This window comes from Ochotona curzoniae, unplaced genomic scaffold, assembly GCF_017591425.1.
Source record: "Ochotona curzoniae isolate NIBS_2020 unplaced genomic scaffold, NIBS_Ocur_1.0 scaffold_2476, whole genome shotgun sequence".
NCBI lineage: Eukaryota > Metazoa > Chordata > Mammalia > Lagomorpha > Ochotonidae > Ochotona > Ochotona curzoniae.
Window position 1 is genome coordinate 468,865 of NW_024467095.1, and position 22,962 is coordinate 491,826.

At 47.0% G+C, this 22,962-nt stretch overlaps 1 protein-coding gene across 2 annotated transcripts in view; it reads left to right on the top strand.

Moving 5' to 3' along the window:
- Positions 1–1,843: 1,843 nt before the first annotated feature.
- UBE2H (ubiquitin conjugating enzyme E2 H) overlaps positions 1,844–22,962 on the top strand; it is a 55,276-nt gene continuing 34,157 nt past the window's right edge. Inside the window, exon 1 of one of the 2 annotated variants that reach the window (XM_041002188.1) lies at positions 1,844–2,023. In XM_041002188.1, the coding sequence (XP_040858122.1) occupies positions 1,971–2,023 (53 nt within the window). In that variant the 5' untranslated portion in view covers positions 1,844–1,970. The remainder of the gene's footprint in view (positions 2,024–22,962) is intronic. The other variant, XM_041002186.1, reaches the window with a different exon arrangement.

Genomic DNA, 22,962 nt, shown 5'->3' on the forward strand with positions numbered 1-22,962 from the left:
ACATAGCAGGCTTCAGTCCCCAGGGGCAGCAGGGGGCTTAATGAGGTGACGGCTGCAGAGCAGGGTGTTCCGACAGACAGGCGCAGCAAGCAGAAGCCAGAAGGCCAAGTGGAGGCCAGACTGCTCTGGCTTGTCTCCCGTTAACAGAGGGGTCAGAGAGGGGGTTGGGGGTGGCCCTGTCCTCCTCCGATCCATGTGCTGTGTGTAATAAGAGAGAACAATGAACTCCAGTGGGGAGCAGTGCACGGGGCTCCTCTTTTTCAGCATGCAGAAGGGAGGTAGCCCATCACGGCCGAGCAGGAGGGGGTGAGGAGTTGCTGTGTAACGGGTACACGCTCTTGGGCGTGGTTTAAGAGTCCCGGACAGGGACGGCCAGTATGGCTGCAGACCTGGCCAGTCCACTGCAGGCTTCCAACTCACACCCTTCAAGGCTAAATTCTGTGTTACGTTTAGCTTGTCCTGAAAGCAACAGCCAGTCCTTTTGAGGGGTAGAACTAGCAAAGCAAACTACACGCAACCTTCATGAACACCTGCTGGCCCGGTGTGTGTGCCATGGAAGAGGACACAGCTTGCAGCGCGTGGCTTCACAAAGTGCGCACGGATTCATGGGATCCAGGAAACTTTGAGAATCAGTGGGGGTGAACATCTGATGTAAACAGGAGAGATGCCTGGGACATTCTGCCCTGCGCCCCACTGCCTCTCCACCTCAACTGCACAGGAAACCCCAGGAGACCTTGTTGGTATTATTCTGACTTTTTCCTGGAGCCCCATTTGGGAAGTCTGCAGGGAAGCTCTGGTTGCAGTGCTAACAAACTCCCAGGTGAGGCGGCGGCTGTGGACGACGGACCACACTGGGAGGGCTGTGCACACGCAGCGTCTTTGGGTTCCCTGCCATAGCCTGGTCTCCAGCAGGTGCTTAGCATCCAGCTACATCTAAGGCCTGGTGGTGGTCTGGGTGGCACTGCGGTTTTTGTCCTGAGTAAGAGTATATTGGAGCCGTTCCTCACCGTGTGACGTGGTTTCCTTCTGTAGGACCAGGGCGTTGGCACTGAGCGGTTTCTGGCCTTCCTGCCTTGAGCCTTCACGCAGATCCTTGACATGGTGGCCCAGCACACCTGCAAGACAGCGAACAGGATGAGCCGTGATTTGCAAGCTGCGGGAAGCCTGGCCTCTCAGCTCTGCAAGCGCACTCCCTTCACCTGCGCAGGGAGCAGGGAGGGGGGGAGTTCCAGATTTGGGTGTCTGCCTGAGTAATTGCCACCTTGGTCTTCCCCAAATCAGATAAACAGCCTTTAAAGCTGACTTGTGAGACACAGGTTCTTTCCCCTCACGCCCCAAAAAACACTCGGATGTAATAACATTGGCTGTAATTTACTATTAGCGTTTGTGATGGTGCTAACACATTGGCAGTTGAGCGATGAAGTGTGTGGGGAAGTTGGGGGAGGGGGCCAGAAGGCTGGGAGGGCAGGAGAAAGAGGAACCACAACTCCCAGAAGTCCCCGGGAAAGCGCACGGAGCGGCGGCGCCCCACCCCTCTCGCCGCCAGGCCCGCCTCTCGGATGACGTCACAGAGGTGACGTCACGGCGCCCAGAGCGAGGCTGGGGTAGAGAGGCCGCGGAGCAGGAGTCGTCCGCTCGTGGTGGAGGCTGCCAGGAGTCGGCGAGGGGTTCGCGGGCGAGCGGCGATCCGGCGGGCGAGCTCGAGTGGGCCGCAGGAGCGGGGCGCGGCGGGCGCCGGGGAGGCCGCGCGCCGGAGCGGGCAGCGGAGCCGGGCCGGGCCCCACCCCCACTCGGCCGGACCGGGCCGGTGTTCCCCCGTGCGGGGGGCGGCGGCGGCTGACGGGACCGACGGGCCCCGACGGCGCCGGGGGGTGTTGGCACCTCCGCCGAGGAACCGGCGCGGCCGCGGGCTCCTCAGAGACGGGCCGAGGACCGGAGGGAGGCGACGGGGAGGCGGCGGCGGCGACACCATGTCATCCCCCAGTCCGGGCAAGAGGCGGATGGACACGGACGTGGTCAAGCTGTATCCTTGGAGGCGGGGAGTTGTGTTTTTTGGGGGGTGGGCGGCGTGGGCATGCCGGGGACAGCCCTGTGGAGCCCGGGCGGGGGCCCTTGGGGCGCCCCGGGCACGATCCCCTCCTCCCGCGGCGGCCGCGGCGGCTCCTCGGCACCTCCCAGGAAGCGAGGGCCTTCTCCGCTCCCCGTTTATCTGCAGCACCCTGAAAGACGCGGAGCTCCTGCCCTTCGTGCACCCCCTCTCGTGCCCGTGGCTTCGCTGTCTGGGCTCCCGGCGGCTTCTCTTTTTTTCCTCCCGGCCGGCCCCCTTACTCTCTCGGCCACTGGGCCCAGGATCGGATCTTTTTATTTATTTTTTTTTTTCTTTTTTCTCCCATGTTTGTTCGCGCTGTGTTTTGGGGACTCCTGGCCGAAATTCCCCAGAGTCAGCCTTTCTCTGCTCCTGGAGAGAGCCCCTCTCCACGCACAGTGCCTATGAACTGGGGTGACTCGAGCGCCCTTCTTTATCCCTAATTCCTTTCTATATTAGGAAGAGAGGAGTCGGTGCAGGGCCCCCTGTGTGCATAAAGAGCTCAGTGTGGGGTTTCTCAAGTCCCGGCCTAGCGGGGACCCTCGTGCTTGGCCAAGGACCCCAGGCCCTCCCTGGCCGGCCACCCTCCATAGCGTGTGACAGCTGGGGGACAGAGCCCCTGCACCGCGCACCCAGGCGGACCCCGTGGGAGAGCTGGCCCCGTGTGGCCCTCGTTTGCCGCCCCCTCCCCTCCCCGACTTCATCCACCCCGGCTGGGAAAGCTCTCACAGGTGACAGTCCTTCAGGCAAGGGTTTGGGTTGGAGTCCACACTGATTATTTCATGACCAGCTCCAGACCTTCGCGAAAGTTCCAGTGACAAATCAAGCGCTCTTTTTGAGGAGGGTCGTTTAGAGGTTTAAGGGAAGCCCGCTGTTGGGAACAGCTGCTTTGGAGAGGGAGGTTTGGGCGTCGGGAGTGAGTGGTAGGGTGTGAAAGGCAGTTTTCAAAAAAGTGTTTTTCTTTTTGCTTGGCCCATCCCCCTCCATTTCCCCGGGTTGGGAGGGTTTTGTTGCTGTAACTCGGGGCTGGCTTCTTCAGGTGAGTTCCTGCTTGCTGTTTGTTGCCTTTTCTGATCCCTGTCCCACTTCTTGGCAGGGCGGATGGGTGACTAGTACTCAGTTACAGAATTTGCCGAAGTTTTAAAGTAGTTTTTTGCATATGGCTTGAAAGTGGGGGATGGGAAGGAAGTTGCCTGGGCAAGAGGCTGTAATTATTGTTACGACTTTTTCATAATCTTTTCAGAAGTGAGGTGTTTTTTTCTCCTCACTCTGGGAAGACTTGGGTAAGAATTGGAAACAGTTTAGGATTTGGGAGTGGGGGTAGGGACCGGGACAAGTGGTGAGTACAGTGGGAACATAATACTAGGAGCTGTGGGGCTGCGATGGCTCTGGGAATTCGTGGCTCGGCTTTTCAAAAGGGGCAAGAAGCCTGGCACGTCTGACCGAGTGTACGTTTTACATAAGGCAGCCTGAGCTCTTGTTTTGTTTAGGAGCTAGGAAATGACATGGTGGTAGACAGGAGTTATTTTTATCTTGAATTTAGAGTTACTGTCACAGCTAATGCAAATTTCTACCTGCTGTATAATTGGGTGGGGGAGGGCGAGCCCCAGCTGTGGGTGGGTGTCAGCACCTCAGATGCGGCCCGGGCCCCAGCTGTCAGTGGGTGTCAGCATCTCAGATGCGGCCCGGGCCGAGCTGGAGCTGGAGGAGAAAGGGTGAGGCCCCGGTTGACCTGCTGTCTTTTCTGTTCGGTGCCTTTTGTTCCTGTCCTTGTCGTGGCGTCCGGGATGATCGCTGTATCTAGGAGTGGGGCGGGAAGGGGACACAGACAAAGACCAGAGGGTGGTTTTTTTTTTTTTACTCCCTAAGTGGCTTATTGCACAGTTTATTTTTAGTACAAGATGAAGGCAGGCCAAGACGCACTGGCCTTCGCTGCTTTCCCACTTTCCTGCTTGCTGACAAAAGAAGGCAGAGGGGCTCTGCAGCCGAGGATCTGAGCTGGCAGGATGGCAGTGTGGAAGGCCACAGGTTGTCTTTGTATCCTGTGCTACCTTCTGATCTAATGCATGTAAGAAGGTGAAATTCTTGGATTTCCTTTGTGTAGTTGTTGGGTAAGGGATTTTTGTGGCCTCCTTTCTCTGTTGAATTTACACCAGCAGGCCCAAGGAAGCCAACGATTTTTGGAGTAAAGCATATTTAGCAAAAAACTAAAGGAAAATTCCCCCAGCCCAGACCTAAAATGAGTGTGTGTGAAGGGCAGGGCTTGAGAGGGAGTGGGGAGGAAGGGCCTGGAGAGCGGGTACTGCTTCTCCATGCTCCTGGTTGATTTCCTTGGGGTGGAAGCTGGTAACTGCTGTCATGGCAGTCTCCCCTTTCAGCCCATTTTTGGATGTCTCCTGAGCGTAATTATACCAGCAGGCTTTACAGCCTGGCAGGTAGCGGTGGAGGGTGGGAGCAGGAGCTTGTGGAGCTGATTGGCGCTCCCTCCAGTCACCTTGCCAGGTTCATTGGAGACAGGCTGGCCGCGGGAAGTCAGGGCTAGCTCTTTTGTTGTGCTGGGCCGGAGGGGAGGAGAGCCGAGTTAGGCAGGGAGCGAGCGTGTGCACCAGTGCATTTAATCTGCTGGGCAGCCGTGTTCTGAAACTCTGACTCATTCATTGTTTCTCTTCTGATCCTCTGCTAAGGGTTGTTGTGCAAACCTCCCCGGGAGCTTAGAAACTGATTTACAGGACTTTTGGGCCCTGTAGGAATGCTCACCATGCCCCCACCCCCAACACAAACCCAAAACTTGGAGTTAGCCTGAGTGCTGTGGAATGGTCTGGAATTGTGCCACTGTTTGCAGAGAGGCAGGTAGCTGGGTAATCCTGTGCTGCTTACAGCCTGGCAGCCTCCAAAGGCTTCCATCTCCAAGCAGCTGGTTGTTTAGATGGTCTGAGAACTGGGGCTCTAAGTGACCTTAAAGCGTGATTTGCCCTAGAGGAATATCAGTTTAAGTTCTCCCCAGTGGAGGAACAAACAGCTCAGATTACACGGGTTTCCTTATTGGTGGGGGTTCCTCGTCTCAGCTGGTTGCACAGCCCTGGTGAGCCTTCCCTGTGAACCAGTGGCCCCTGCTGAAGGCTACAGCTGCTTGTTTTGGAAAAGCGTAAGCAGGCGAAAGGCTGCAGGCACAGCTAGTCTCTGCTCATTGGCCGCTCTGTTACTACCCGGAAAGGGAGGAGGGGTGGAGCTTACTGAACAGCTGATGGAGTGTGTGACAAGAGAAGTGTGTTTACATACAAAAGAGGTGGGGGCTGGGGAAGGCTTGAGTGTGTTTTCAGGGGGTCGAAAGAGGTTGAACAGGTCTGACCTGTTCAAGAAGAAGCCTTGTGCAGAAAAGTTGAAGTCAGATCAGCGAAGTGGGTCACTTAATAATGGTGACTTGGATACACCCTGTTTGTTACTGAAGTTAAGATTCGGGAACTTAGAGAACCACAGGATATATCACTTTAAATATCCGTAACTGCCTGTTGTGCTGGCATTCAAAATGTCAGGATCCCGTTGAAGAGCTTCCCAGCTCCAGCTGAGTTCCGAACTCGCGAAGGGTGCATGGATGAGGCGCAAAGAGGAAAGAAAGACGGACCACTAGGATTTCATGATCATGATGGACAATGCAGGAAAGCTGTCCGCTTTATTTATACACAGTCAAACTCTGGCTCAGACTTTTTACATCACCGTCAAGTGAGTGTTTCTAAGGATAATTCTGCCATTTGTTTCACCTAAAAACAATAGAAGTTCCTACTACAATTCTTATTCTACAACTCAATCTTGTATCACAAAGAAAATGAGAACCTAAAGATCAAGGAAAGAATGAAAGCCTAAATGCAGGTCCCTTGATTAGCATAAGATCAATGGGGACAGCCAAGACAGTAGGAATAATAGAAGGCCCTTTTGCAAGACGTTATTATTAACATTAACCTCCAAGCTCACCTTGGGTAAAAAAGCCAACTCCACAGTAGCAAACAATGCTTGAATGGATTAGAGTTCTTCCGCAGGGTGGTCTGCAGGGTGGTCTGGTGTCCAGGCAAAGGAAGGTGGAGCTGCATTCAGGTGGTTGTGGACATCCACCGGGCCCTGCCGTACAGCGGGAAGTTCCTTGTGGCCCTGCCTGCAGTGGAACAATACTCTTCACACCTTCGTGTCCCCCACATCCACTGCACAGACCCCAACAGAGCTTCAGGAGTGAGTGCTTTGAGAGCCATTGTTGTACCTTAAATTTGTTAACTGCAGGAGTGCTCAGGGCTTCAAGGCTTTGTGCAGCAGTTCAAACAGATGTTTGTATTTTCTGCATAGAGTTCATATAATTTACAAAATTTTTTTTTGTTAGAAAAATCAGGTTGTGTTTGTCAAGTCAGCGCTACTCCAGTATGTAGCACCTTGCTTTGTGAGTAATTTGTCTTTATTTCTTCAGTTAACTTCTCAAGATCTATAATGGTTAGAAAGTGAATTTATGTGATGTTAGGGATCTGTGCCCTTGTATTTGATATTTTTTTAAAACAAAACCGTAAAAATAGATAGCCATTTGTCTTTGACTTCCACTCGGGTGTAAGACTGTGTTAATCAGTAGTTATTCTGTGTCTAACTTGTTACTCTTTAATCTGCTTTCACAGTGTGGGTGATTCCGCAGTGTTGACTGGAATCCTGGGCCTTACTGTTTAATTTTCAGAGGGGCCTCTATTTTAATGAGCTGCTGAGAAGGAAGCAGTGATATGACTTTAGGGTTTCAAACTAGAAGTTGAAGCTTTGGAAACTTTGAATTTGCCTTCCTTGCCTAGCTTTTGGTTCACATACAACACACTGATTCTTGGATTTGGCAAGAACCTGTATGAGGAAACATTCGTAGCTTCAGGACATCTGATTCCTGCAATGTGCTTCTAGTAAATTAGACACGAGCCTCAAAATGCAGTTTTTTTAGGGAAAAAATGTTTTGCAGATGTCACCCGTAAAGGTTCCTTTCGTCTCTTGGGTGTGTGTGTGTGTGAGAACAAGTTGATAGTTTTGTGTTTGTGTTGCTGTCTTCCTAGCATCTGGGTGGGATGTGTGAGCCTGAGAGAAGGAGAGGGGAATTTGGCATCTTGCATTAGAAGGCGCTAAGATTCACTGGGTTTTGCAGAAAGCAGTTCAGCCCTTGTATTACAATAGCTGGATACCTGTGGACCCCAGGGAGTGTGTATGTTTTTCAAGTCATAATTGAGGACAATGGAATTCACGTACAAAGAGGAAAGCAGTAACTCTGCCCTTAAACTGTAAGAAGTGATGCTGAGCTGGGCCGTGATCGTGTGGCAGGCTTGTTCCCCGTTGGAGTTTCGGATTCAGTTGGGCTAGGGCAGACTCTGGGAGTCTGTGTTGAAGAGGTTCCCAGGTGATGCTGAGGCTCTGCCGTTACTGCAGGTGGAGAACATTGTTCCTGAATGCTAACTCAGTATTTTTTCTTGTCAGTCTGCTAGTCTTTCTAAGATATATTGTTTGAAACTGTTGAGTACTATTCTAGGTACTTGGTCTGTTTTTGTTGAATATATTTGCAATTATTTTTCCCAGATAGAAGAAACAAAACCAGACATTGGGGCCTATGTGTTTACTGTTCCAGTTGGGATGCCCTCATTGCATCTTCATTCTGCCGTCCAGCTGGTGGCTCTGTGCATCCCTGTGGGAGGCCTGGCTTCAGTTCCTGACTGACCAGCCCTGCGCTGTGGCCCTTGGGAGAGTGAACCAGCAGCTGCCGCTGCACTCTCCTGTGAATCTGTTTCTCTAGTAAGTGTTTTGAAAATTAAAATAGCAGATACAGAGTGGAGTAGGCCGCTGCTCGTGATGTTGGTACCCTACTATGGAATGTCGGTTTGAGTCCTGGCTGCTTCACTTCTGATCCACTTTCCTGCTAATGCACCGTGGGAGTCAGTGGAAAGTGGACCAAGAACTGCCATCTGTGAAGGAAACTCAGGTGGAATTCCTAGTTCTGGCCAGCTCTGGCTATTGTAGCCATTTGGGGAATGAACCAGCAGATGGAAAGTCTCTCATCTTTGTCATTCAGCATGTCAAATCTTTTTTTTTTTTTAAGATTTATTTATTTATTGGAAAGTCAGATATACAGAGAGGAGGAGAGACAGAGAGGAAGATCTTCCATCCGATGATTCACTCCCCAAGTGAGCACAATGGCCGATGCTATGCTGATCCGAAGCCAGGATCCAGGAGCCTCTTCTGGGTCTCCCACGCGGGTGCAGGGTCCCAAGGCTTTGGGCCATCCTCGACCGCTTTCCCGGGCCACAAGCAGGGAGTTGGATGGGAAGTGGAGCTGCCGGAATTAGAACCAGTACCCATATAGGATCCTGGAGCGTTCAAGGCGAGGACTTTAGCCGCTAGGCCACGCCGACGGGCCCAGCGTGTCAAATCTTAAAGCTAGACGTAGTAGTTCATGTTGCTTGCTGTGCCAGTGATTTCCTGGCCATCTGCCTTTGGATGGGATTGAAGTAGCATCTTCTATACAACTTTTGAGTTATTTCTGTCCTCTAGAATTGGGATTGTAGCGTGAAAACAGTGAACATTTGGATTTAAATGGTGGATTAAAATATGAGGCCGCATACTCAAGTGGAACCTTGTTGTATTTTGTTGCTTTTGAGTTGGTGTCCTTTGAGGCCGAAGTGGACAGCCTGGCACAGTGATTCAATACGAGGCTGAAACATGCCTGGCTGTGGTGATCCAGTAATCCTCAGGCTAGGCCTCTGTCCATGCTTTGCAGAGTGCCTCCTGTGAGCTGGTGGATAGATTGGACTTAAAGTGTAACTGGTAAACAGTGAACTATGCATATTTAAAATGATACGTTTGCTTTGATGTTATGTGTCACTCATGAAACCTCGTACTCGCCTCCCCCAGTCATCGCCTGTCTCCTCCCCCAACTGGTGATCTGATTGGTCACTGAGGAGCATCTTTAAGATTGATTTGCTTACTTAAAAGTCAGAATGAGGAGAGACAAGAGAGAGAGATCTTCCATTCATTAGTTCAGTCCCCAAATGACCACAACAGTCAGGTCTGGGCCAGGCTGCAGCCAGGAGCCAGGAATTCCTATCCTGGTCTCCCACAAGGTGGGCTGAGCCCAAGCACTTGATTCATAACATTTCCTTAGCACCTGTAGAGAGAGTTACAGTAATTTACAAGTAGTCCACTCTGTGGATCATGTCTACAATTTTCTTATGGTTTGGACTCAGGTAAAAGAAACCAGCAGTAGCTCCAGTAGCTCAGGGACAGAACTGGAACATGATTTTTTTTCTTTTTTAAAAATTTATTTATTTTTGTTGGAAAGTGAGATATACAGAGAGGAGGAAAGATCTTCCCTGCGGATTCACTGCCCAAGTGGCCACAACGGCCGGAGCAGGGCCAGTCAGAAGCCTGGAGCCTCTTCTGGGTCTCCCCGTGGTTGCAGGGCCCCAAAGCTTTGTGACTGGTTTCTCAGGCCACAAGCAGGAAGCTGAGAAGAAGTGGGGCCACTGGGACATGAACTGGCGCCCATATGGGACCCCCAGTGTGTGCAAGGCGAGGACTTCAGCCATTAGGCTTCTATGCAGTGCCCTGTTGCAGTTTTTTAAACATTTATTTATTGAAAGGTAGACCGAGGCAAAGAGAGAGAGGTTGTTGTCCATCTGTTGATTGATTCCTCACATACCTGCGGCAGCCAGGACTGGGCCAGGCGGAAGCCAGGAGCCTGTAACATCCGGGTCCCTCTCATTTATGGCAGGGACTCAAGCACTCGGAACACCTTTAGCTGCATTCCCAGAGCTGAATTAGAAGCGGAGGAGTCAGAACTGAACTGCTCACCTGGGGTGCTGGGGCCGCAGTGCCAGCTCCTGCAGTCAGATTTTAGGAAGGCATCCTGCAATATGCTCCTCTGAAAGTTTAAGTTCACTTTAATAAAATGAAATTTAAACTTTATATATGTATATATGTAAAGTGTACACATATATGACTTTATATATAAATATATAATCTGTATGAGTTATCTGATAGTTGATTTTGCCGTAATGGAAGAGAGTGTGGTGAGTGCTGTGCCAGCCTGAGTCAAGCTGCCATCTGGGGTCCTTCCGCTGCATGTCAGAGCACCTGCTGTGACGCCCTGACTGCTTCTGACTCAGCTTCCTACTCATGTGCCATCGCAGGCGCGGATGATGGCCCCTTCACGAACATGGGTCTGGGGTTTCTGGTGTCGGCCGGTCCAGGCATTTAGGAAATAAACCAGCAGAAGTAAGATCTCTCTCCCCTTTCTCTTGTCATTCTGCCTTTCAAATAAATGAAAGAAGATATTACTTTGAAATGGTTGTTACAGTCATACTTTCTGAGAAATTACAAACACTTGAATTTATATTTGGGTGTTTATATTTTTATTGCTTAAAAAAATTGCTGACAGCTGGAGCTTTTAGTTTGGTTAACAAGAAAAAGCATCTGCTTTCTGCCTGTTGTAATTGGAGTTGACCACAGTATGGAGCGTTGGGCGAGCAGGCTGTCTCTCTGTACTCAGACACGGGGATGGTGCTGTAAGCCTGTAGATGACGGTCTATTTCTAATCACACAGTGTCATAAAGGGCCAAGTCAAAACGTTTGAAAACACAGAAAAGTTAGTCCGTGCTTCTGTGTGGCTGTGGTTGCATTAGTGGTTCTCAATTGGCTATCAGTTTTGAGAAGAACAGTTGTGTTTTTATGGGCAGATGGTTTATTCTGTGTAAGTTACCAGATGCTTGAGGAGGGTGGGTGGTTCGCAGGCTAGTGCCCGTGATGTGGTAAAATCTGCTCATGCCCAGTAGGACCCAGATTCCAGAACTTGGTAGAAGGTCGCAGGGATGGCTCTGTGCTCTGTACCTTATGGGATGCAGACAATCCAAGGAGCATCTCTATGCTGTGCTGCACAGATGCTCTCCACATTGTTACCTGTACTACTGACTGACTTTAGGAAGACATCATTGGGCCCAGTGTGATGGCCTGACCCCATATGGGATCCAAGTCCTGGGATTGCACGTGGGGGCCAGTTCGTGTCCCGGCTGTTGCTCTTCCCATCCAGCTCCCTGCTTGTGGCTTGTAGGCAGTAGAGGACGGCCCAAAGCCTTGAGGCCCTGCATCCATGTGGGAGACCCAGAAGAGGCTTCTGGCTTCAGATGAATTCAGCTGTGGCCACCTGGGGAATGAACCAGTGAATGGAAAATCTTTCTGTCTCTGTAAATCTGTAAACTCTATAAATCTATCTTTCCAAGAAGAATAAACTATGTAAACTCGCTGTAAAAATTAAAAAGGAACATTTATGCATGAAAGTAGAGATATTCCTTACATATGAACAGTGTGGGTTATGCATTTTCTTTTTGATGCTTGGGAAACATTTTTCCCTTTTTACAATCCTGTATACTTGTCAAGGTTTCTCATCTTTAAAAATCTTACACAAGGTAATCTATATAGGAGATTGGATACAGAGTGTTCCCGGTTCCTTTTACCTCAGGAGCAGTTGGGGTGCCACTCAGCCTGGTAAAAAACTTGGTTGTTTTGTCATGGTACCAGTGCAGCTGAGTCAGGGGATTTTGGCTTTTGATCACTTGACTTTGTATTGCGTCAGCAGTTCCTGAAATATAGATTAATTCCGGATTCAGTAAACCTGTCTTATTGGTTAGCTCTGAAGTTGATTTAATTATGCCCAGATCTCACCGTGTGTGCTGTGCCTCGGTGTGGCTTATGTTCGTACCCTGAGCAGCTGGATGGTTAGTGCCTTTGGGCTAGTCCTGAAAAACCTGAAACTAAATTAGTAAGAAAGTTTGAATCTGCATAACCCTTGCTATTTTGAAGAAAGTTTTGTTTTCTGTTTATTTTTTCCTCCATGAACAGTCTATTAAAATGGACTTGGGTTCGTAGCTGTGAATTGGTACTTGGTCAGATTACTAATACCAACCCGAAGGGCCTAGACTGGAATTGTCTCATGACGTAGATCTTGGATAGTTTGGCTTTTTATTACAAGTTATTTTTATATTCAAGGGAATGAACAGATGTTCTTATGTGCTTGTGTTTTCTGGTGTTAGTGCAGAACGTCATGCATGTTTGATCACAATTATCAGGTGAGTCGGGAGATCAGTGCTAATGGTGATGAGGTGTGATGTTACCTGATTCTGTTCACTTTATTGCTGGGTTTTTGAACTTTCCTCAGCCATTGTCTTCATAACGAATAAAGGAGACAATCCTGTGTTTTCCCCTTCAATTCATGTGTGTCCTCAAAGATTAAAAATGACAAAGATAAGGAGATTTCATGTTAGGAGAGTGTGTTTTTAGTTTGATTGGATTGCTGCTCTGTTCTGGCAGCTCCCAAGTTGTGTTTTGCTGGTCAGGTGGCACTTATGTAAATGTCCCCGTGGTGTCAGTCATGCTCTTTGCTTCTGTCAGCTCTTGGATTAGACTGTGTGGCCAGAGTCTGTCTGAGTAATGAATGTGAGCTTTCCGTTGTTGGAGATGTAGCAGAGTTGAGTGCCTGGTAGACCATGATGTGTTAAGTACCAGGAACACTATTGAAGGTTCCTGTAGATTGTGTTTTCAAGTCTGTTTTCTGGTAGTGTTCTTTGGTTTTTAGGAATCTGGACAGTTAAACTCACTGGTAGGGGATACTTTCAGATTAGTCTCTCCCTCTCCCCTGCTCCCTCCCTCCTTCCCTCCCTCTCCTTTTCTCCCCATTTTCCCTTTGGAGAGAAGGAAGGTGCTGATATATTCTTTACATTGCCTACATACAAGCTTATTTAACCAGTAAAGCCAGATTTTTTTGTTGTAGAATTTTGAAAATCAAAGTATACTTGTTAATTTCTATTTTGTGCATTTTGGCAGTTATGTAACAAACTGGAAATTAGGTTAAAATGATCTATATCCCCCAAATGTAAACATAGCAAGCAACACCTTAAGTTTGCTATGTAACTGACCAGGTGTGTGTTTTTATTTTTCGCAAGAGTTTGTCTTTGCTAAGCTATACAGTCTGGTCAGTGTGAGACACTGAATGTATTGGAGTGTTTAGGTGGGACATCTGCAAGTCTCTGAATACTGAACACCATTCCGTTTTGTTCAGGTAAGGTAAGTGAGAGTGGCCCTGCCCCTGTGGGGGTGTTCCCAGGACCAACTTGAGCCCCTTTAGGCTTAAATGATCAATGCAATACCTGCCCTCCTAGGTTTTTCTGATTTTTTTTTTTTTTTTCATTTTTAGGGGGAAGAGTAGGAGATGGTTGCCAGGTTTATTTATTTATATATTCATGCCTTTGAACTGGATTAATGCAATTGACATACATATCTTTCTAGTTGATAGGATGTAGAATTAGAAAATTCTAATTTTTATATAATCAGGAATTGGTACATGGCTTGTATATGTTTTTAAATTGGAGCTTGTTACTCATTAGAATCAGTTGGATAAAGTATTATAGGTTTAGTCTGCTAGTTCTGGCTGTTTTATTTCTTAGCTGTCATTCTTAGAGTGTTTTGTCAGCTGTGATAAAGTTCTGATGACATCTTATTTAAAGTTACATTTCAGTAGATATTGCAGTTGCCTAGATTTTAGCTTGCTTTTTTCATACTTAGAGAAAACCTGGGCTGCAAATAATAGTATTAAAAAGCAATGATTGGGAAAAAAAACAGTGGTTGGTTTCCGAATCTAAGGGCTCCTTGAGTGAAATTAATAATTATTTTTCTCTAGGCAATATCATTTTAGCCTTCAGTTTTACCAGTCAGTAGTCACATATGTATGGAAAAGGATTAGAGCAGAACCCAATAATGTCTGGGTCAGTCCTGTTCATTATACAACTCCTAAAGAAAGTAAGAATGACTTAAAAGATTTTTAGAGATTGATTTGCATATTTATGACTTATTTTTCCCCTAAGAACTGATTTTTGTGTGACGGCAGCCTTAACAGTGTGTGCACTGTTCCGTGAACAGATTGATGCTGCTGGCTGTGGGGAAGTAACAGGTCATAATTTGGCCAATACAGCTTGATTTCTAGGCTAAAAAGTTAAGCCAAAGTGTTTTTCTTAGTGACATCCTTGAAAATGGTGAAGAAATGTGGAAATTGGATGCTGATGGTAAATGCCTTAGTAGTTATGGACGTGGTAACAGTTGAGGACACTTTAGAATTTACGTATCTGTGATTCATGTGGTGTGTTTTGAGATCTCTGGCTTTGAGCTCATCTTGATGGAAGACTCGGAACAGGCATTTCTTTCTGCAGGTGCTGTCTTGGCTCAGCTTCTTAAATTTGAACATCCTGATGGCCCGTTTTCAGTGAACAGAGTTAGTACTTCTAAAAAAATATGCCAACATGTATTTACCTACCTTTATTTGTTTTATTTTATTTGAAAATCAGAGAATAATCTTCCATCTGCTGATTTACTCTACAAATGCCTGCAGTAGGCAGGGCTGGGCCAGCCTGAAGCCAGAAGCCGGGAACTAACATCCAGGTTTCTCATGTGTGGCAGCTCCCTGTTAGAGCCAGCACCCCCGCCAGGGCAGGCAGTAACAGGCAGCTGGGCCAGAAGCGGGGCAGTCAGGAACTGAACCATGCGCTCTGCCATGGCCTTGGGCATGCCGATTAGCAGCTTCCAAACAGCACTCACTTTGAAAAATGCTTTCATGCTGTTTGCATACCATTATTACAGTATGTACTTTCACTTCTTAAAACATAAAATAGGGTTTGGCATGACGCTTAGTGGCTAACTCCTTGCCTTGAAAGTGCCAGCATTCCATATGGCGTCAGTTTGTGTCCTGGCTGCTGCACTTGCCGTCCAGCTCCCTGCTTGTGGCCTGGGGAAGTGGAGGACGGCCCTCAGCCTTGGGACCCTGCACCCACGTGTGAGACCTGGAAGAAGTTCCTGGCTTCGGATTGGCTCAGTTCCGCTGTTGCGGCCACTTGGGGAGTCAACCAGAGGACAGAAGATCTTTCTATCTCTCCTTCTCTGTAAATCTGCCTTTCCAATAAAAATCTGAAATCTTTAAAAACATCTAAAATATTATTTTTATTACATGTATCATATTTTAACTTTATCTAAAAATATCTAACCTTGCTAGATACATTTTACACTTTTTCAAAAACAACTCTTTAGCATGTAGTCCTGTTTTGTATTCCTGCCCTATTATGTCCTAAAGTGTGGCTCTCTGGTCCCCTGTGCTCATCCGAGGATGTGGTCATTTTCAGTCTGGTATTTCACATTTTCATGCCATCCTTGCTCTGCGTAGTTCACTTTTTGGTCACTGAAGACCTGAGTCACGTAGGTTGGTTCAGAATGCTGATGTTGTAGAGGAAGGCCTGGTAGTTGGATCTGGAGCTGACCAGTACTGATACTTCCTGCCCTTTGTGTGTGTGGTAGGCACTCAGGAAACACCTGGCTGGCAAGGTGGTGTAAGTGACGTAGTGCTGGATTTCCATCACATCTGCAGCTCGTTCTTGGACCAAGTTTTGGTGACTAAAAGACAATGTCGAGTTGTGCTGGCAGGCCATGGGACCTCAGTTCTTTTTCAGATGGTGCTGTGTTTTTCCATGTATAACATGTATTGAAGGGACTTCCAAAGTTTGTGGAAAATGGAAGTAAAATATGCTTATTTTGGTGCTAAAACAAAAACTTGACCTGCATTGCTATCTGGAAGCTGCCCGCTGGGCCCTTAGGCACACCGTCCTGGGTCTGCTTTGACAGAGCTGCAGGGGCACGGAGGGAGATGTGCCAGTCTCGGATGGGGTGTCTTAACTGACAGTGTGCACTGCCTTGGAGCTTGGTTGAATACTCTGAAGTAGCTGATATTCCTCCTTGCAAACTCAGTGGTTCTAAGGTGACTTTTATTTACCTAATGTTTCTGTCAGTTGCATAGTTTGCTTAGGAGTTCCTTAAGGACCTGTATTTTTGCATTAGTTTTTTTTTTTTTTTTTTTGCATTAGTTTTTATCTTTCACCTGTACACTGTGAGGAGAGATGATGAAAAAAATTTTTAAAGATTTATTTTTACACTCAACCAGTGAGTTCAATGGCCAGAACTGAGCTGGTCTGAAGCTCCGTTCAGGAGCTTCTTCCTACGTAGGCACAGGAGCCAAAGCCTTGGGCCTTCCTCTGTTACCTTCACAGGCCATTAGCTTGGAGCTGGATTAGAAGTGGAGTAGCCAGAATTCCAACTAGTTCCAGTATGGGATGCCTGTGCTAAGGCTAGCGCATGCAGTTCTTTAAAAACTTAAAGGCAAAGAGTCAGAGGAGAGATTTCCCTCTGCTAGTTAGCTCTCCCAGTGCCTGTAACACGTGGCCAGTGTCGGGCTAGGTGCTGGTAACCCTGGCTGGGTTTCCAGGATTGGTGGGAGGGACCTAGTTACTTGAGTACCTGCTGCTTCCAGGGTGTCATTAGCTGCAAGCTGGGATCAGCACACAGTGGGGACTGGGATCAGCGCACAGTGGGGACTGGAACATGGGCCTTGCATGGTGTGAGATTTGGAGGTCCCAAGCAGCATCTTTTTTTTTTTTTAATATTTTTATGTTTATGTAGTTGAGAAGGATGTGTGCCCATTTGGACCACTTTTGATGAGGATGAGTAGGATTGAGGCATAGGGATGGTGGGAGGGACAAATACTTCCAATTTTTTATCCCTTTTTTCTCCTGTGGGGGAGGGGAGAGTGGGGTGAGGACAGGGCTGCTCCCAGCTGTCAAACCACATCAACATCTGGGGATTGGAAATGGACACTTGATGTCATAAAACCCAGTGTGAAAGAGTGTCCCAAGGTTATTGGCTTGAGTGGTTTTAAAAGTTCTGAGATGGTGGTTTCATTGCTCCAAGGTGAAGAAAATCTTCTAGGTCTGTTGGCTGAGCAGATTCACCTTAATGCATCCACACACCCAGATGCTTGTGGTAGAGCTTGGCCAGGAGAGTTGTCCGACCTGTTCTGCTCTCCAGCCTCTGACGTGGCTCTTGATGTCTTCTACAGGCCTAAGTGTGCTGGCTGTTGAGTGCCCCGTTGCATCTGGGCATACTGTCCACTGCACAGGCGTTAGTGACTGAGGATACCCAGTCACAACGCAAGCACTCCAAGGTGGGAACTCAAGTCTTGTGATATTTCCCTGTGGCTGGAGTTTTGAGTCCATCAATCCAGCTGGGGGATCTCCCAAGAAACGTCACCTGGGGTGACTCCAAATCTGAATCTGTGTGCTCCAAACAGCATCTTAACCACTGTACCAAACACCTGCCCAAGGAAAGAGGAGATTTTAAAAGTATTTACACAGTGCTTTTGAAGCTTTCACCTTTGATAGTCACTTAGAACAATAGAGGAAATACTTTAAGATAGCCAGGTACTTGACTTACCATTTTATAGAAGTAAAACCTGAGATTCAGTGATGTATTTAAAATGTGTGTGCATGTAAGGACAGCTTTATGGGCGTAAAGTCTGAGTGAGCTTTTGTGGGGCAGGCATCGTGGCACAGTCTTTTAAATTGCTGTGTGGGATGCCTGCATCTCACTTTGGCTTTGTTTGTAACCCAGAGTCCTACTGAATATGCTGGAGAAGAAATTGGGCACTTGCCACCTGTTTGGAAATATCATGCTTTAGTGATGCAAAATGTGGTGTAGCCAGGGGATTTGAATGCATATAAAAAGTCATTGATAATGATTTCAGGTTCCCTGCTGTAGTTGGGAAACTATGACCACTTGTCGTGTTCTGGTCTCATATCAGGAACGTACAGAGGCATTGGAAGAGTATTCCAGTGCTTTATTCTAACTTCATTCAAAATATTTCACTAGGCTAAATGAAAGAATGGATGGGCTGAGAGTCTGGTTTTTATTAAACCAGGCATTGAAGATTTCTAAATTCATAATTAGTGCTATTCCTGGGGCCACTGTGAGTGGTGGATGAAGCTGCCATTTGGGACTCCTGCATCCGTATCAGTGTTGATTCTCGGCCCGGTCGCCTTGCTTCTGACTTAAGCCCTGGGTCGTCTTTCACTGTTTTAGTAGGTAGCTCGGTGGGAAGTTGACCTGCCAGTGATTGAACTGGCACTCAGATGGGATGCCAGTGTCACAACCTACTGTGCCAGTAGACTAGCCCCATAGTTATTTGTCATAAAAATCGTTTGTGTTAACATGGTTGAAATTTAGTGTTACATTAAGTGAACTAACAGTTTAAATGCCTAAAATGATAAATATTGTTAGTTAAAATCCACATGACAAAAACTCGTTGGAATCCTCAGTATTTCAGAGTGTTCAGGGGTGAGAAGGCTTGGGAGCTACTGCTTCAGCAAGTGTATTTTGGAATTGAAGTTGTCACACTGTTATCCAGTTTAGGACGTATTTTAATTGCACCTAGCATAGTTTGTGGAACATTAGTAGATTTCTTTAATAATTGAGCCAGTTTTATTGGATTATGCAGCAAACCATAAATATATATATATATTTAAACGAGAAGGAAAATGAGTATTGTGTGAAGATGGCAGTTGCTTTTGTGTTAGTAAGCAGTGTCCTGTTTATATCTCATTGTATAGATTGAGCCTTTTCGCTCTACATCTTAACATCTTGGGTTGTCTTGCAGTTGGTGGTGAATCACAGACTAGTTGGCAGCTGTTTTCTTTCATGATTTCTCAGTAAGTGGGGTGTCGTAAGAGTTGATGGACTACGGTGGTCCCTGGGTGTGTGTGAAGGGAATGTGGAGACGGTTCAGTTTGAGCTGCAGGTTATGCATTAGATCTTTATTAGCCACGGAATTGACTTGGGGCAGTGGAAAGTGTCCCCCTTGTTGGAATAGTCCATTCATAAAGCAGTTATCTTTATTCTAAGCCGGAAAACCAAACCGCAGTGCTTGAATTCAGCCTTTTAAAATAGAAAAATTTATAAATCTTGTTTTTTAATATTTGGAGCTTTTCTTTTTGATCATATGATTTGTTTCCATTAGCGTTTTTATTCTTTCAGATCCTGCTGCTTAGAGGCACACTGTTTTACCTTGTATGAAAAATAAGAGCATAATGTGGAGACGCAAAGATAATGGACAGGTATAAAGTGCAGGCTCTCTAAATACGTGTTTCTAAAGAGCTTCGAGTCTTGGAAAAATATGGAATTGAGTCTTTCCGGGTCCTTGGAGGAAGTTGAGTGTCGTGGAGGTGAGAGGGCATTCCTGGACTGGTGTTGTGGTCAGTGAGTCACGGTAGGCAGGCAGGTGTGCACGGTCAGAGACAACACGCGCAGTTGAGATGGTGTGGGTTGCTGCACGTGAAGTGGCTGGGCTTTTTGCTTTTTATGATGTAAGACATTTAGGGATCCGTGGGGCCATACCTGTTCATTTTCTAGTGTTATGAACTCTCGTTGGTCACCTGAGGGAGGGGCTAGCCGCAGAATTTGCCTGCAGAAGTGTTGAAATCTGATCAGGAGCTTGAGGGTTTTAATAGATAGAAGATGGCATGGATTTATGACATATGCCAATGATTTAAGATAATATTTTTAAATGTGTATAGTTTTTTAGTATGTGCTATATTTGGTGAAGTAAAATATAGTGAAACAAGTATAGGCGCAAAATTGGATTTCCGTCTGCCTTTGTTTTATTTCTTCACCCACCAGGAACAGAAAATACTTGCAACTTGTCTTTGAGGATTAGATGAAATATGTCTGTGACTGCATCCTGCCTCATTGGTTAGTGGGGAACTAGGTTAGGAATTGTGGTTGGCTGCAGGTTACAATTTGGAAACAGGATAATTGTAATGGGAGTTTACATGCAGGTTTCATGTCCAGAGGGGGTCAGATGCCTCCTTATTGCGTAAGAAGCTCTCGTGCTCCTTACTGTTTGTATTTCGGAAGGGTCACTCCTGCCGTCACGTGAACCTGTGGTACAGGGGTTAAGAAGGGTGAGGGAGAGGGTTAAACTGCCACTCACCCACTGTCCCCTCTCTGAACATTTCTGAGAGTCCTTACTGATGAATTGCATTGGTAACTCTGGGTAAGACTTACTTGCTTACTTTTATCAAAGGCAAAGTCACAGAACAGAGAGGGAGGGACAGCTTTTCTAGCCACTGGTTCTCTTCCCCAGACGGCCAGCGTGTCCTCTGCATCTCCCACTTAGAACCTAAACGAGACACAGATGAGCCCCCGTGCTGCCATTGTTAGGAAGATGGTGTTTATACATTCTACTGATTTATGAAGTCAGCTTTTATATTAGGGTTTACATTTACTTTTTTGGCTGCCTGTGTCTAAGTTTAGCAATTAATACAAGGTATACTTAGAGGCGGTCTATATTGAATTCTTTCATTTTTGTTCTATTTGAGAGATTGAGTTCCTGCCTGCTGGCTCACTTCCAAATACCTGTAGCCTGAAATGGGCTAGGATAAATTCAGGAGCCGGAAAATCAGTCTAGGTTTTACATGTGGGTGGCAGGAACCCAGTTACTTGAAAGGTCACCACTGCCTCCCAGACTGCATTATCAGGAACCTGGGGTATGACAGCTGGTCGTTAAATCCGGGTACTTAGTTGGGAGATATTACTGTCTTAACTGTAGGCTAAATGCTTATCCTGAAATCCTTTATTTAAAAGAATTTGTTTATTTGAAATACACAGAGATCTTCCATCTTGTTGATTCACTTCTCCAAATGTGTGGGAACAGCCAGATCTGGGGCAGTCTGGAACCAGGAGCCGGGAACTCCATCCTGGTCTCCCCTGTGGCGTCAGGAGCCCAGACACGTGGGGCCGTCACACCGTGGGCAGGAGGCTGAGTTGGAAGCTGAGTATCTGGACTCGAACTCAGTGCTGTGCTAGAGGTGGTGGGAGTTCCCAATAATACCTAGACACTTCACCCCAGGAATTCCTGCATTTTTATTGTTTTTTTTTTAATCAGTGGATTTAAAAAAATTTTTTATTTATTTTATTGGAAGGGCAGATATACAGAGAGACAGAGAGGAAGATCTTCGGTCCAATGATTCACTCCGCAAGTGAGCACCACGGCTGGTGCTGTACTGATCCGAAGCCAGGAACCAGGAACTTCCTCCAGGTCTCCCAAACGGGTGCAGGGTCCCAAGGTCCCGGGCTGTCCTCGACTGCTTTCCCAGGCCATAGGCAGGAAGCTGGATGGTAATGGAGCTGCTGGGATTAGAACTGGCTCCCATATGGGATCCTGACACATTCAAGGCAAGGACTTTAGCCACTAGGCCACCATGCTGGGCCCAATTCCTTCATTTTTAAAGCAGGAGAGCCAAATAGAGCCTCTATTGGTGTTTGTTGTATGTGTGTTTATTTTTTACAGTCTCACAGTACATTTTGGTGAAATTACAGTTGCATAAAATTATTCAGTTTCTTTGTAATGGTGAAGGAAGCCCTTTTGGTTTGAATCTATTTTAAAAGATCCCAGACCTGCAAGAATTAAAGATCAGTCAAATGGAAAAATGACAGTTGCTGCCATGAAGGGTCGGTGTCTAATGAGGTGAGAGTGTGTTCCTGTGGGTTAGCACAGGGGCTGATACAGAAGCTTCCAGTGTCAGCTTTTTAAAAATACCATATAAGTGAATTATATGTTGATTTAGAGCCATAAACACTGGACCTGTCTCAAGGTTGATTTTTTTTTTTCTGTGTCCTAGGATTTACTCATTAAATTATTTTTCATGTGTTGAAATAAAACATCTCGGGCCCAGCGCCTTGGCCTAGTGGCTAAAGTCCTAGCCTTGAACATGCTGGGATCCCATATGGGCACCGGTTCTAATCCCAGCAGCTGCATTCCCATCCAGCTCCCTGCTTGTGGCCTGGGAAAGCAGTCGAGGACGGCCCAGCGCCTTGGGACCTTGCACCTGCATGGGAGACCTGGAAAAAAGTTCCTGGCTCCTGGCTTTAGATAGGCACAACACCAGCCGTTGCGCTCACATGGGGAGTGAGTCCCAGACAGAAGATCTTTTTTTCTGTCTCTCCTCCTCTCTGTATATCTGACTTTCCAATAAAAATAAATATATCTTTAAAAAAAAAAAAAGAAAAGCATCTCGAGCGCCATTACAGCATGCAATGAAAGTGCTGTCACAGAAGGAACATGAGTTACCCAGTTAACAGCATATTAATACTTTGCCTTGTTTTCTGTAGAAAGTATTCTCCTTGTTGTTAATTTTTCTTTAAGAAATAAGACCTGAGGTTACGTTGAAGCTTCCTGTGAATTTTTTCCTATTTGCACTTCCCCTTCTCTTCAAATGGACTCTCTGGTTGTAGCTTTTAACTTTGTTATATATGCAGCCATAAATAATGTATAGTATTTTACATGTTTAAGTAGCATATATACTCAATAATTTTGCCTTTTCTTAATTAGCAAAATCTCTGATTTGTTTGATTGATAGGCTGGCATTGTAGCATGACCAATAGAGCCACCACCTGCCTAGAAGCCCCGCTTGCTGGCCAGCTCCCTGCTAATGGATAGCCCGCCCGGCTCTCTGGGTCCGCATGCTCACGTGGGAGGCCTGGGAGAAGCTCCTGGCCTCAGACTAACTCAGCTCGAGGTTTGGTGATAATTATTGTATATTTATCTGAAAGGGAGAAAAACTAGGGAACTTGTGTCCATTGGTTTACTCTCCAAATGGGCCGCCCTGCTGGAGCTGAAGCAGAGTCAGAACCTGAGGAATCCGGGTGAACCTGCCTGTTGCCTTCCGGCTGTGCAGGAGCCCGGAGGTCATCCAGCCCAGGCACCCGGAAGGGGATGTGCTTGCCTGCCCTGCCAGCCGTGTTGCATAGCTGAGCAGTGGTGTCTGCCAGCACTTAATATAACAGAAGCATTTTTAGGAGATGAAATTGGGCAGAGTGGTAGTAGTTGAAAGTTCTCAGAGCACAGCATGAAAAGTCAACTTGTGCAGGATAGTCCTCCGCCTGCTGTGCTGGCATCCCACATGGGA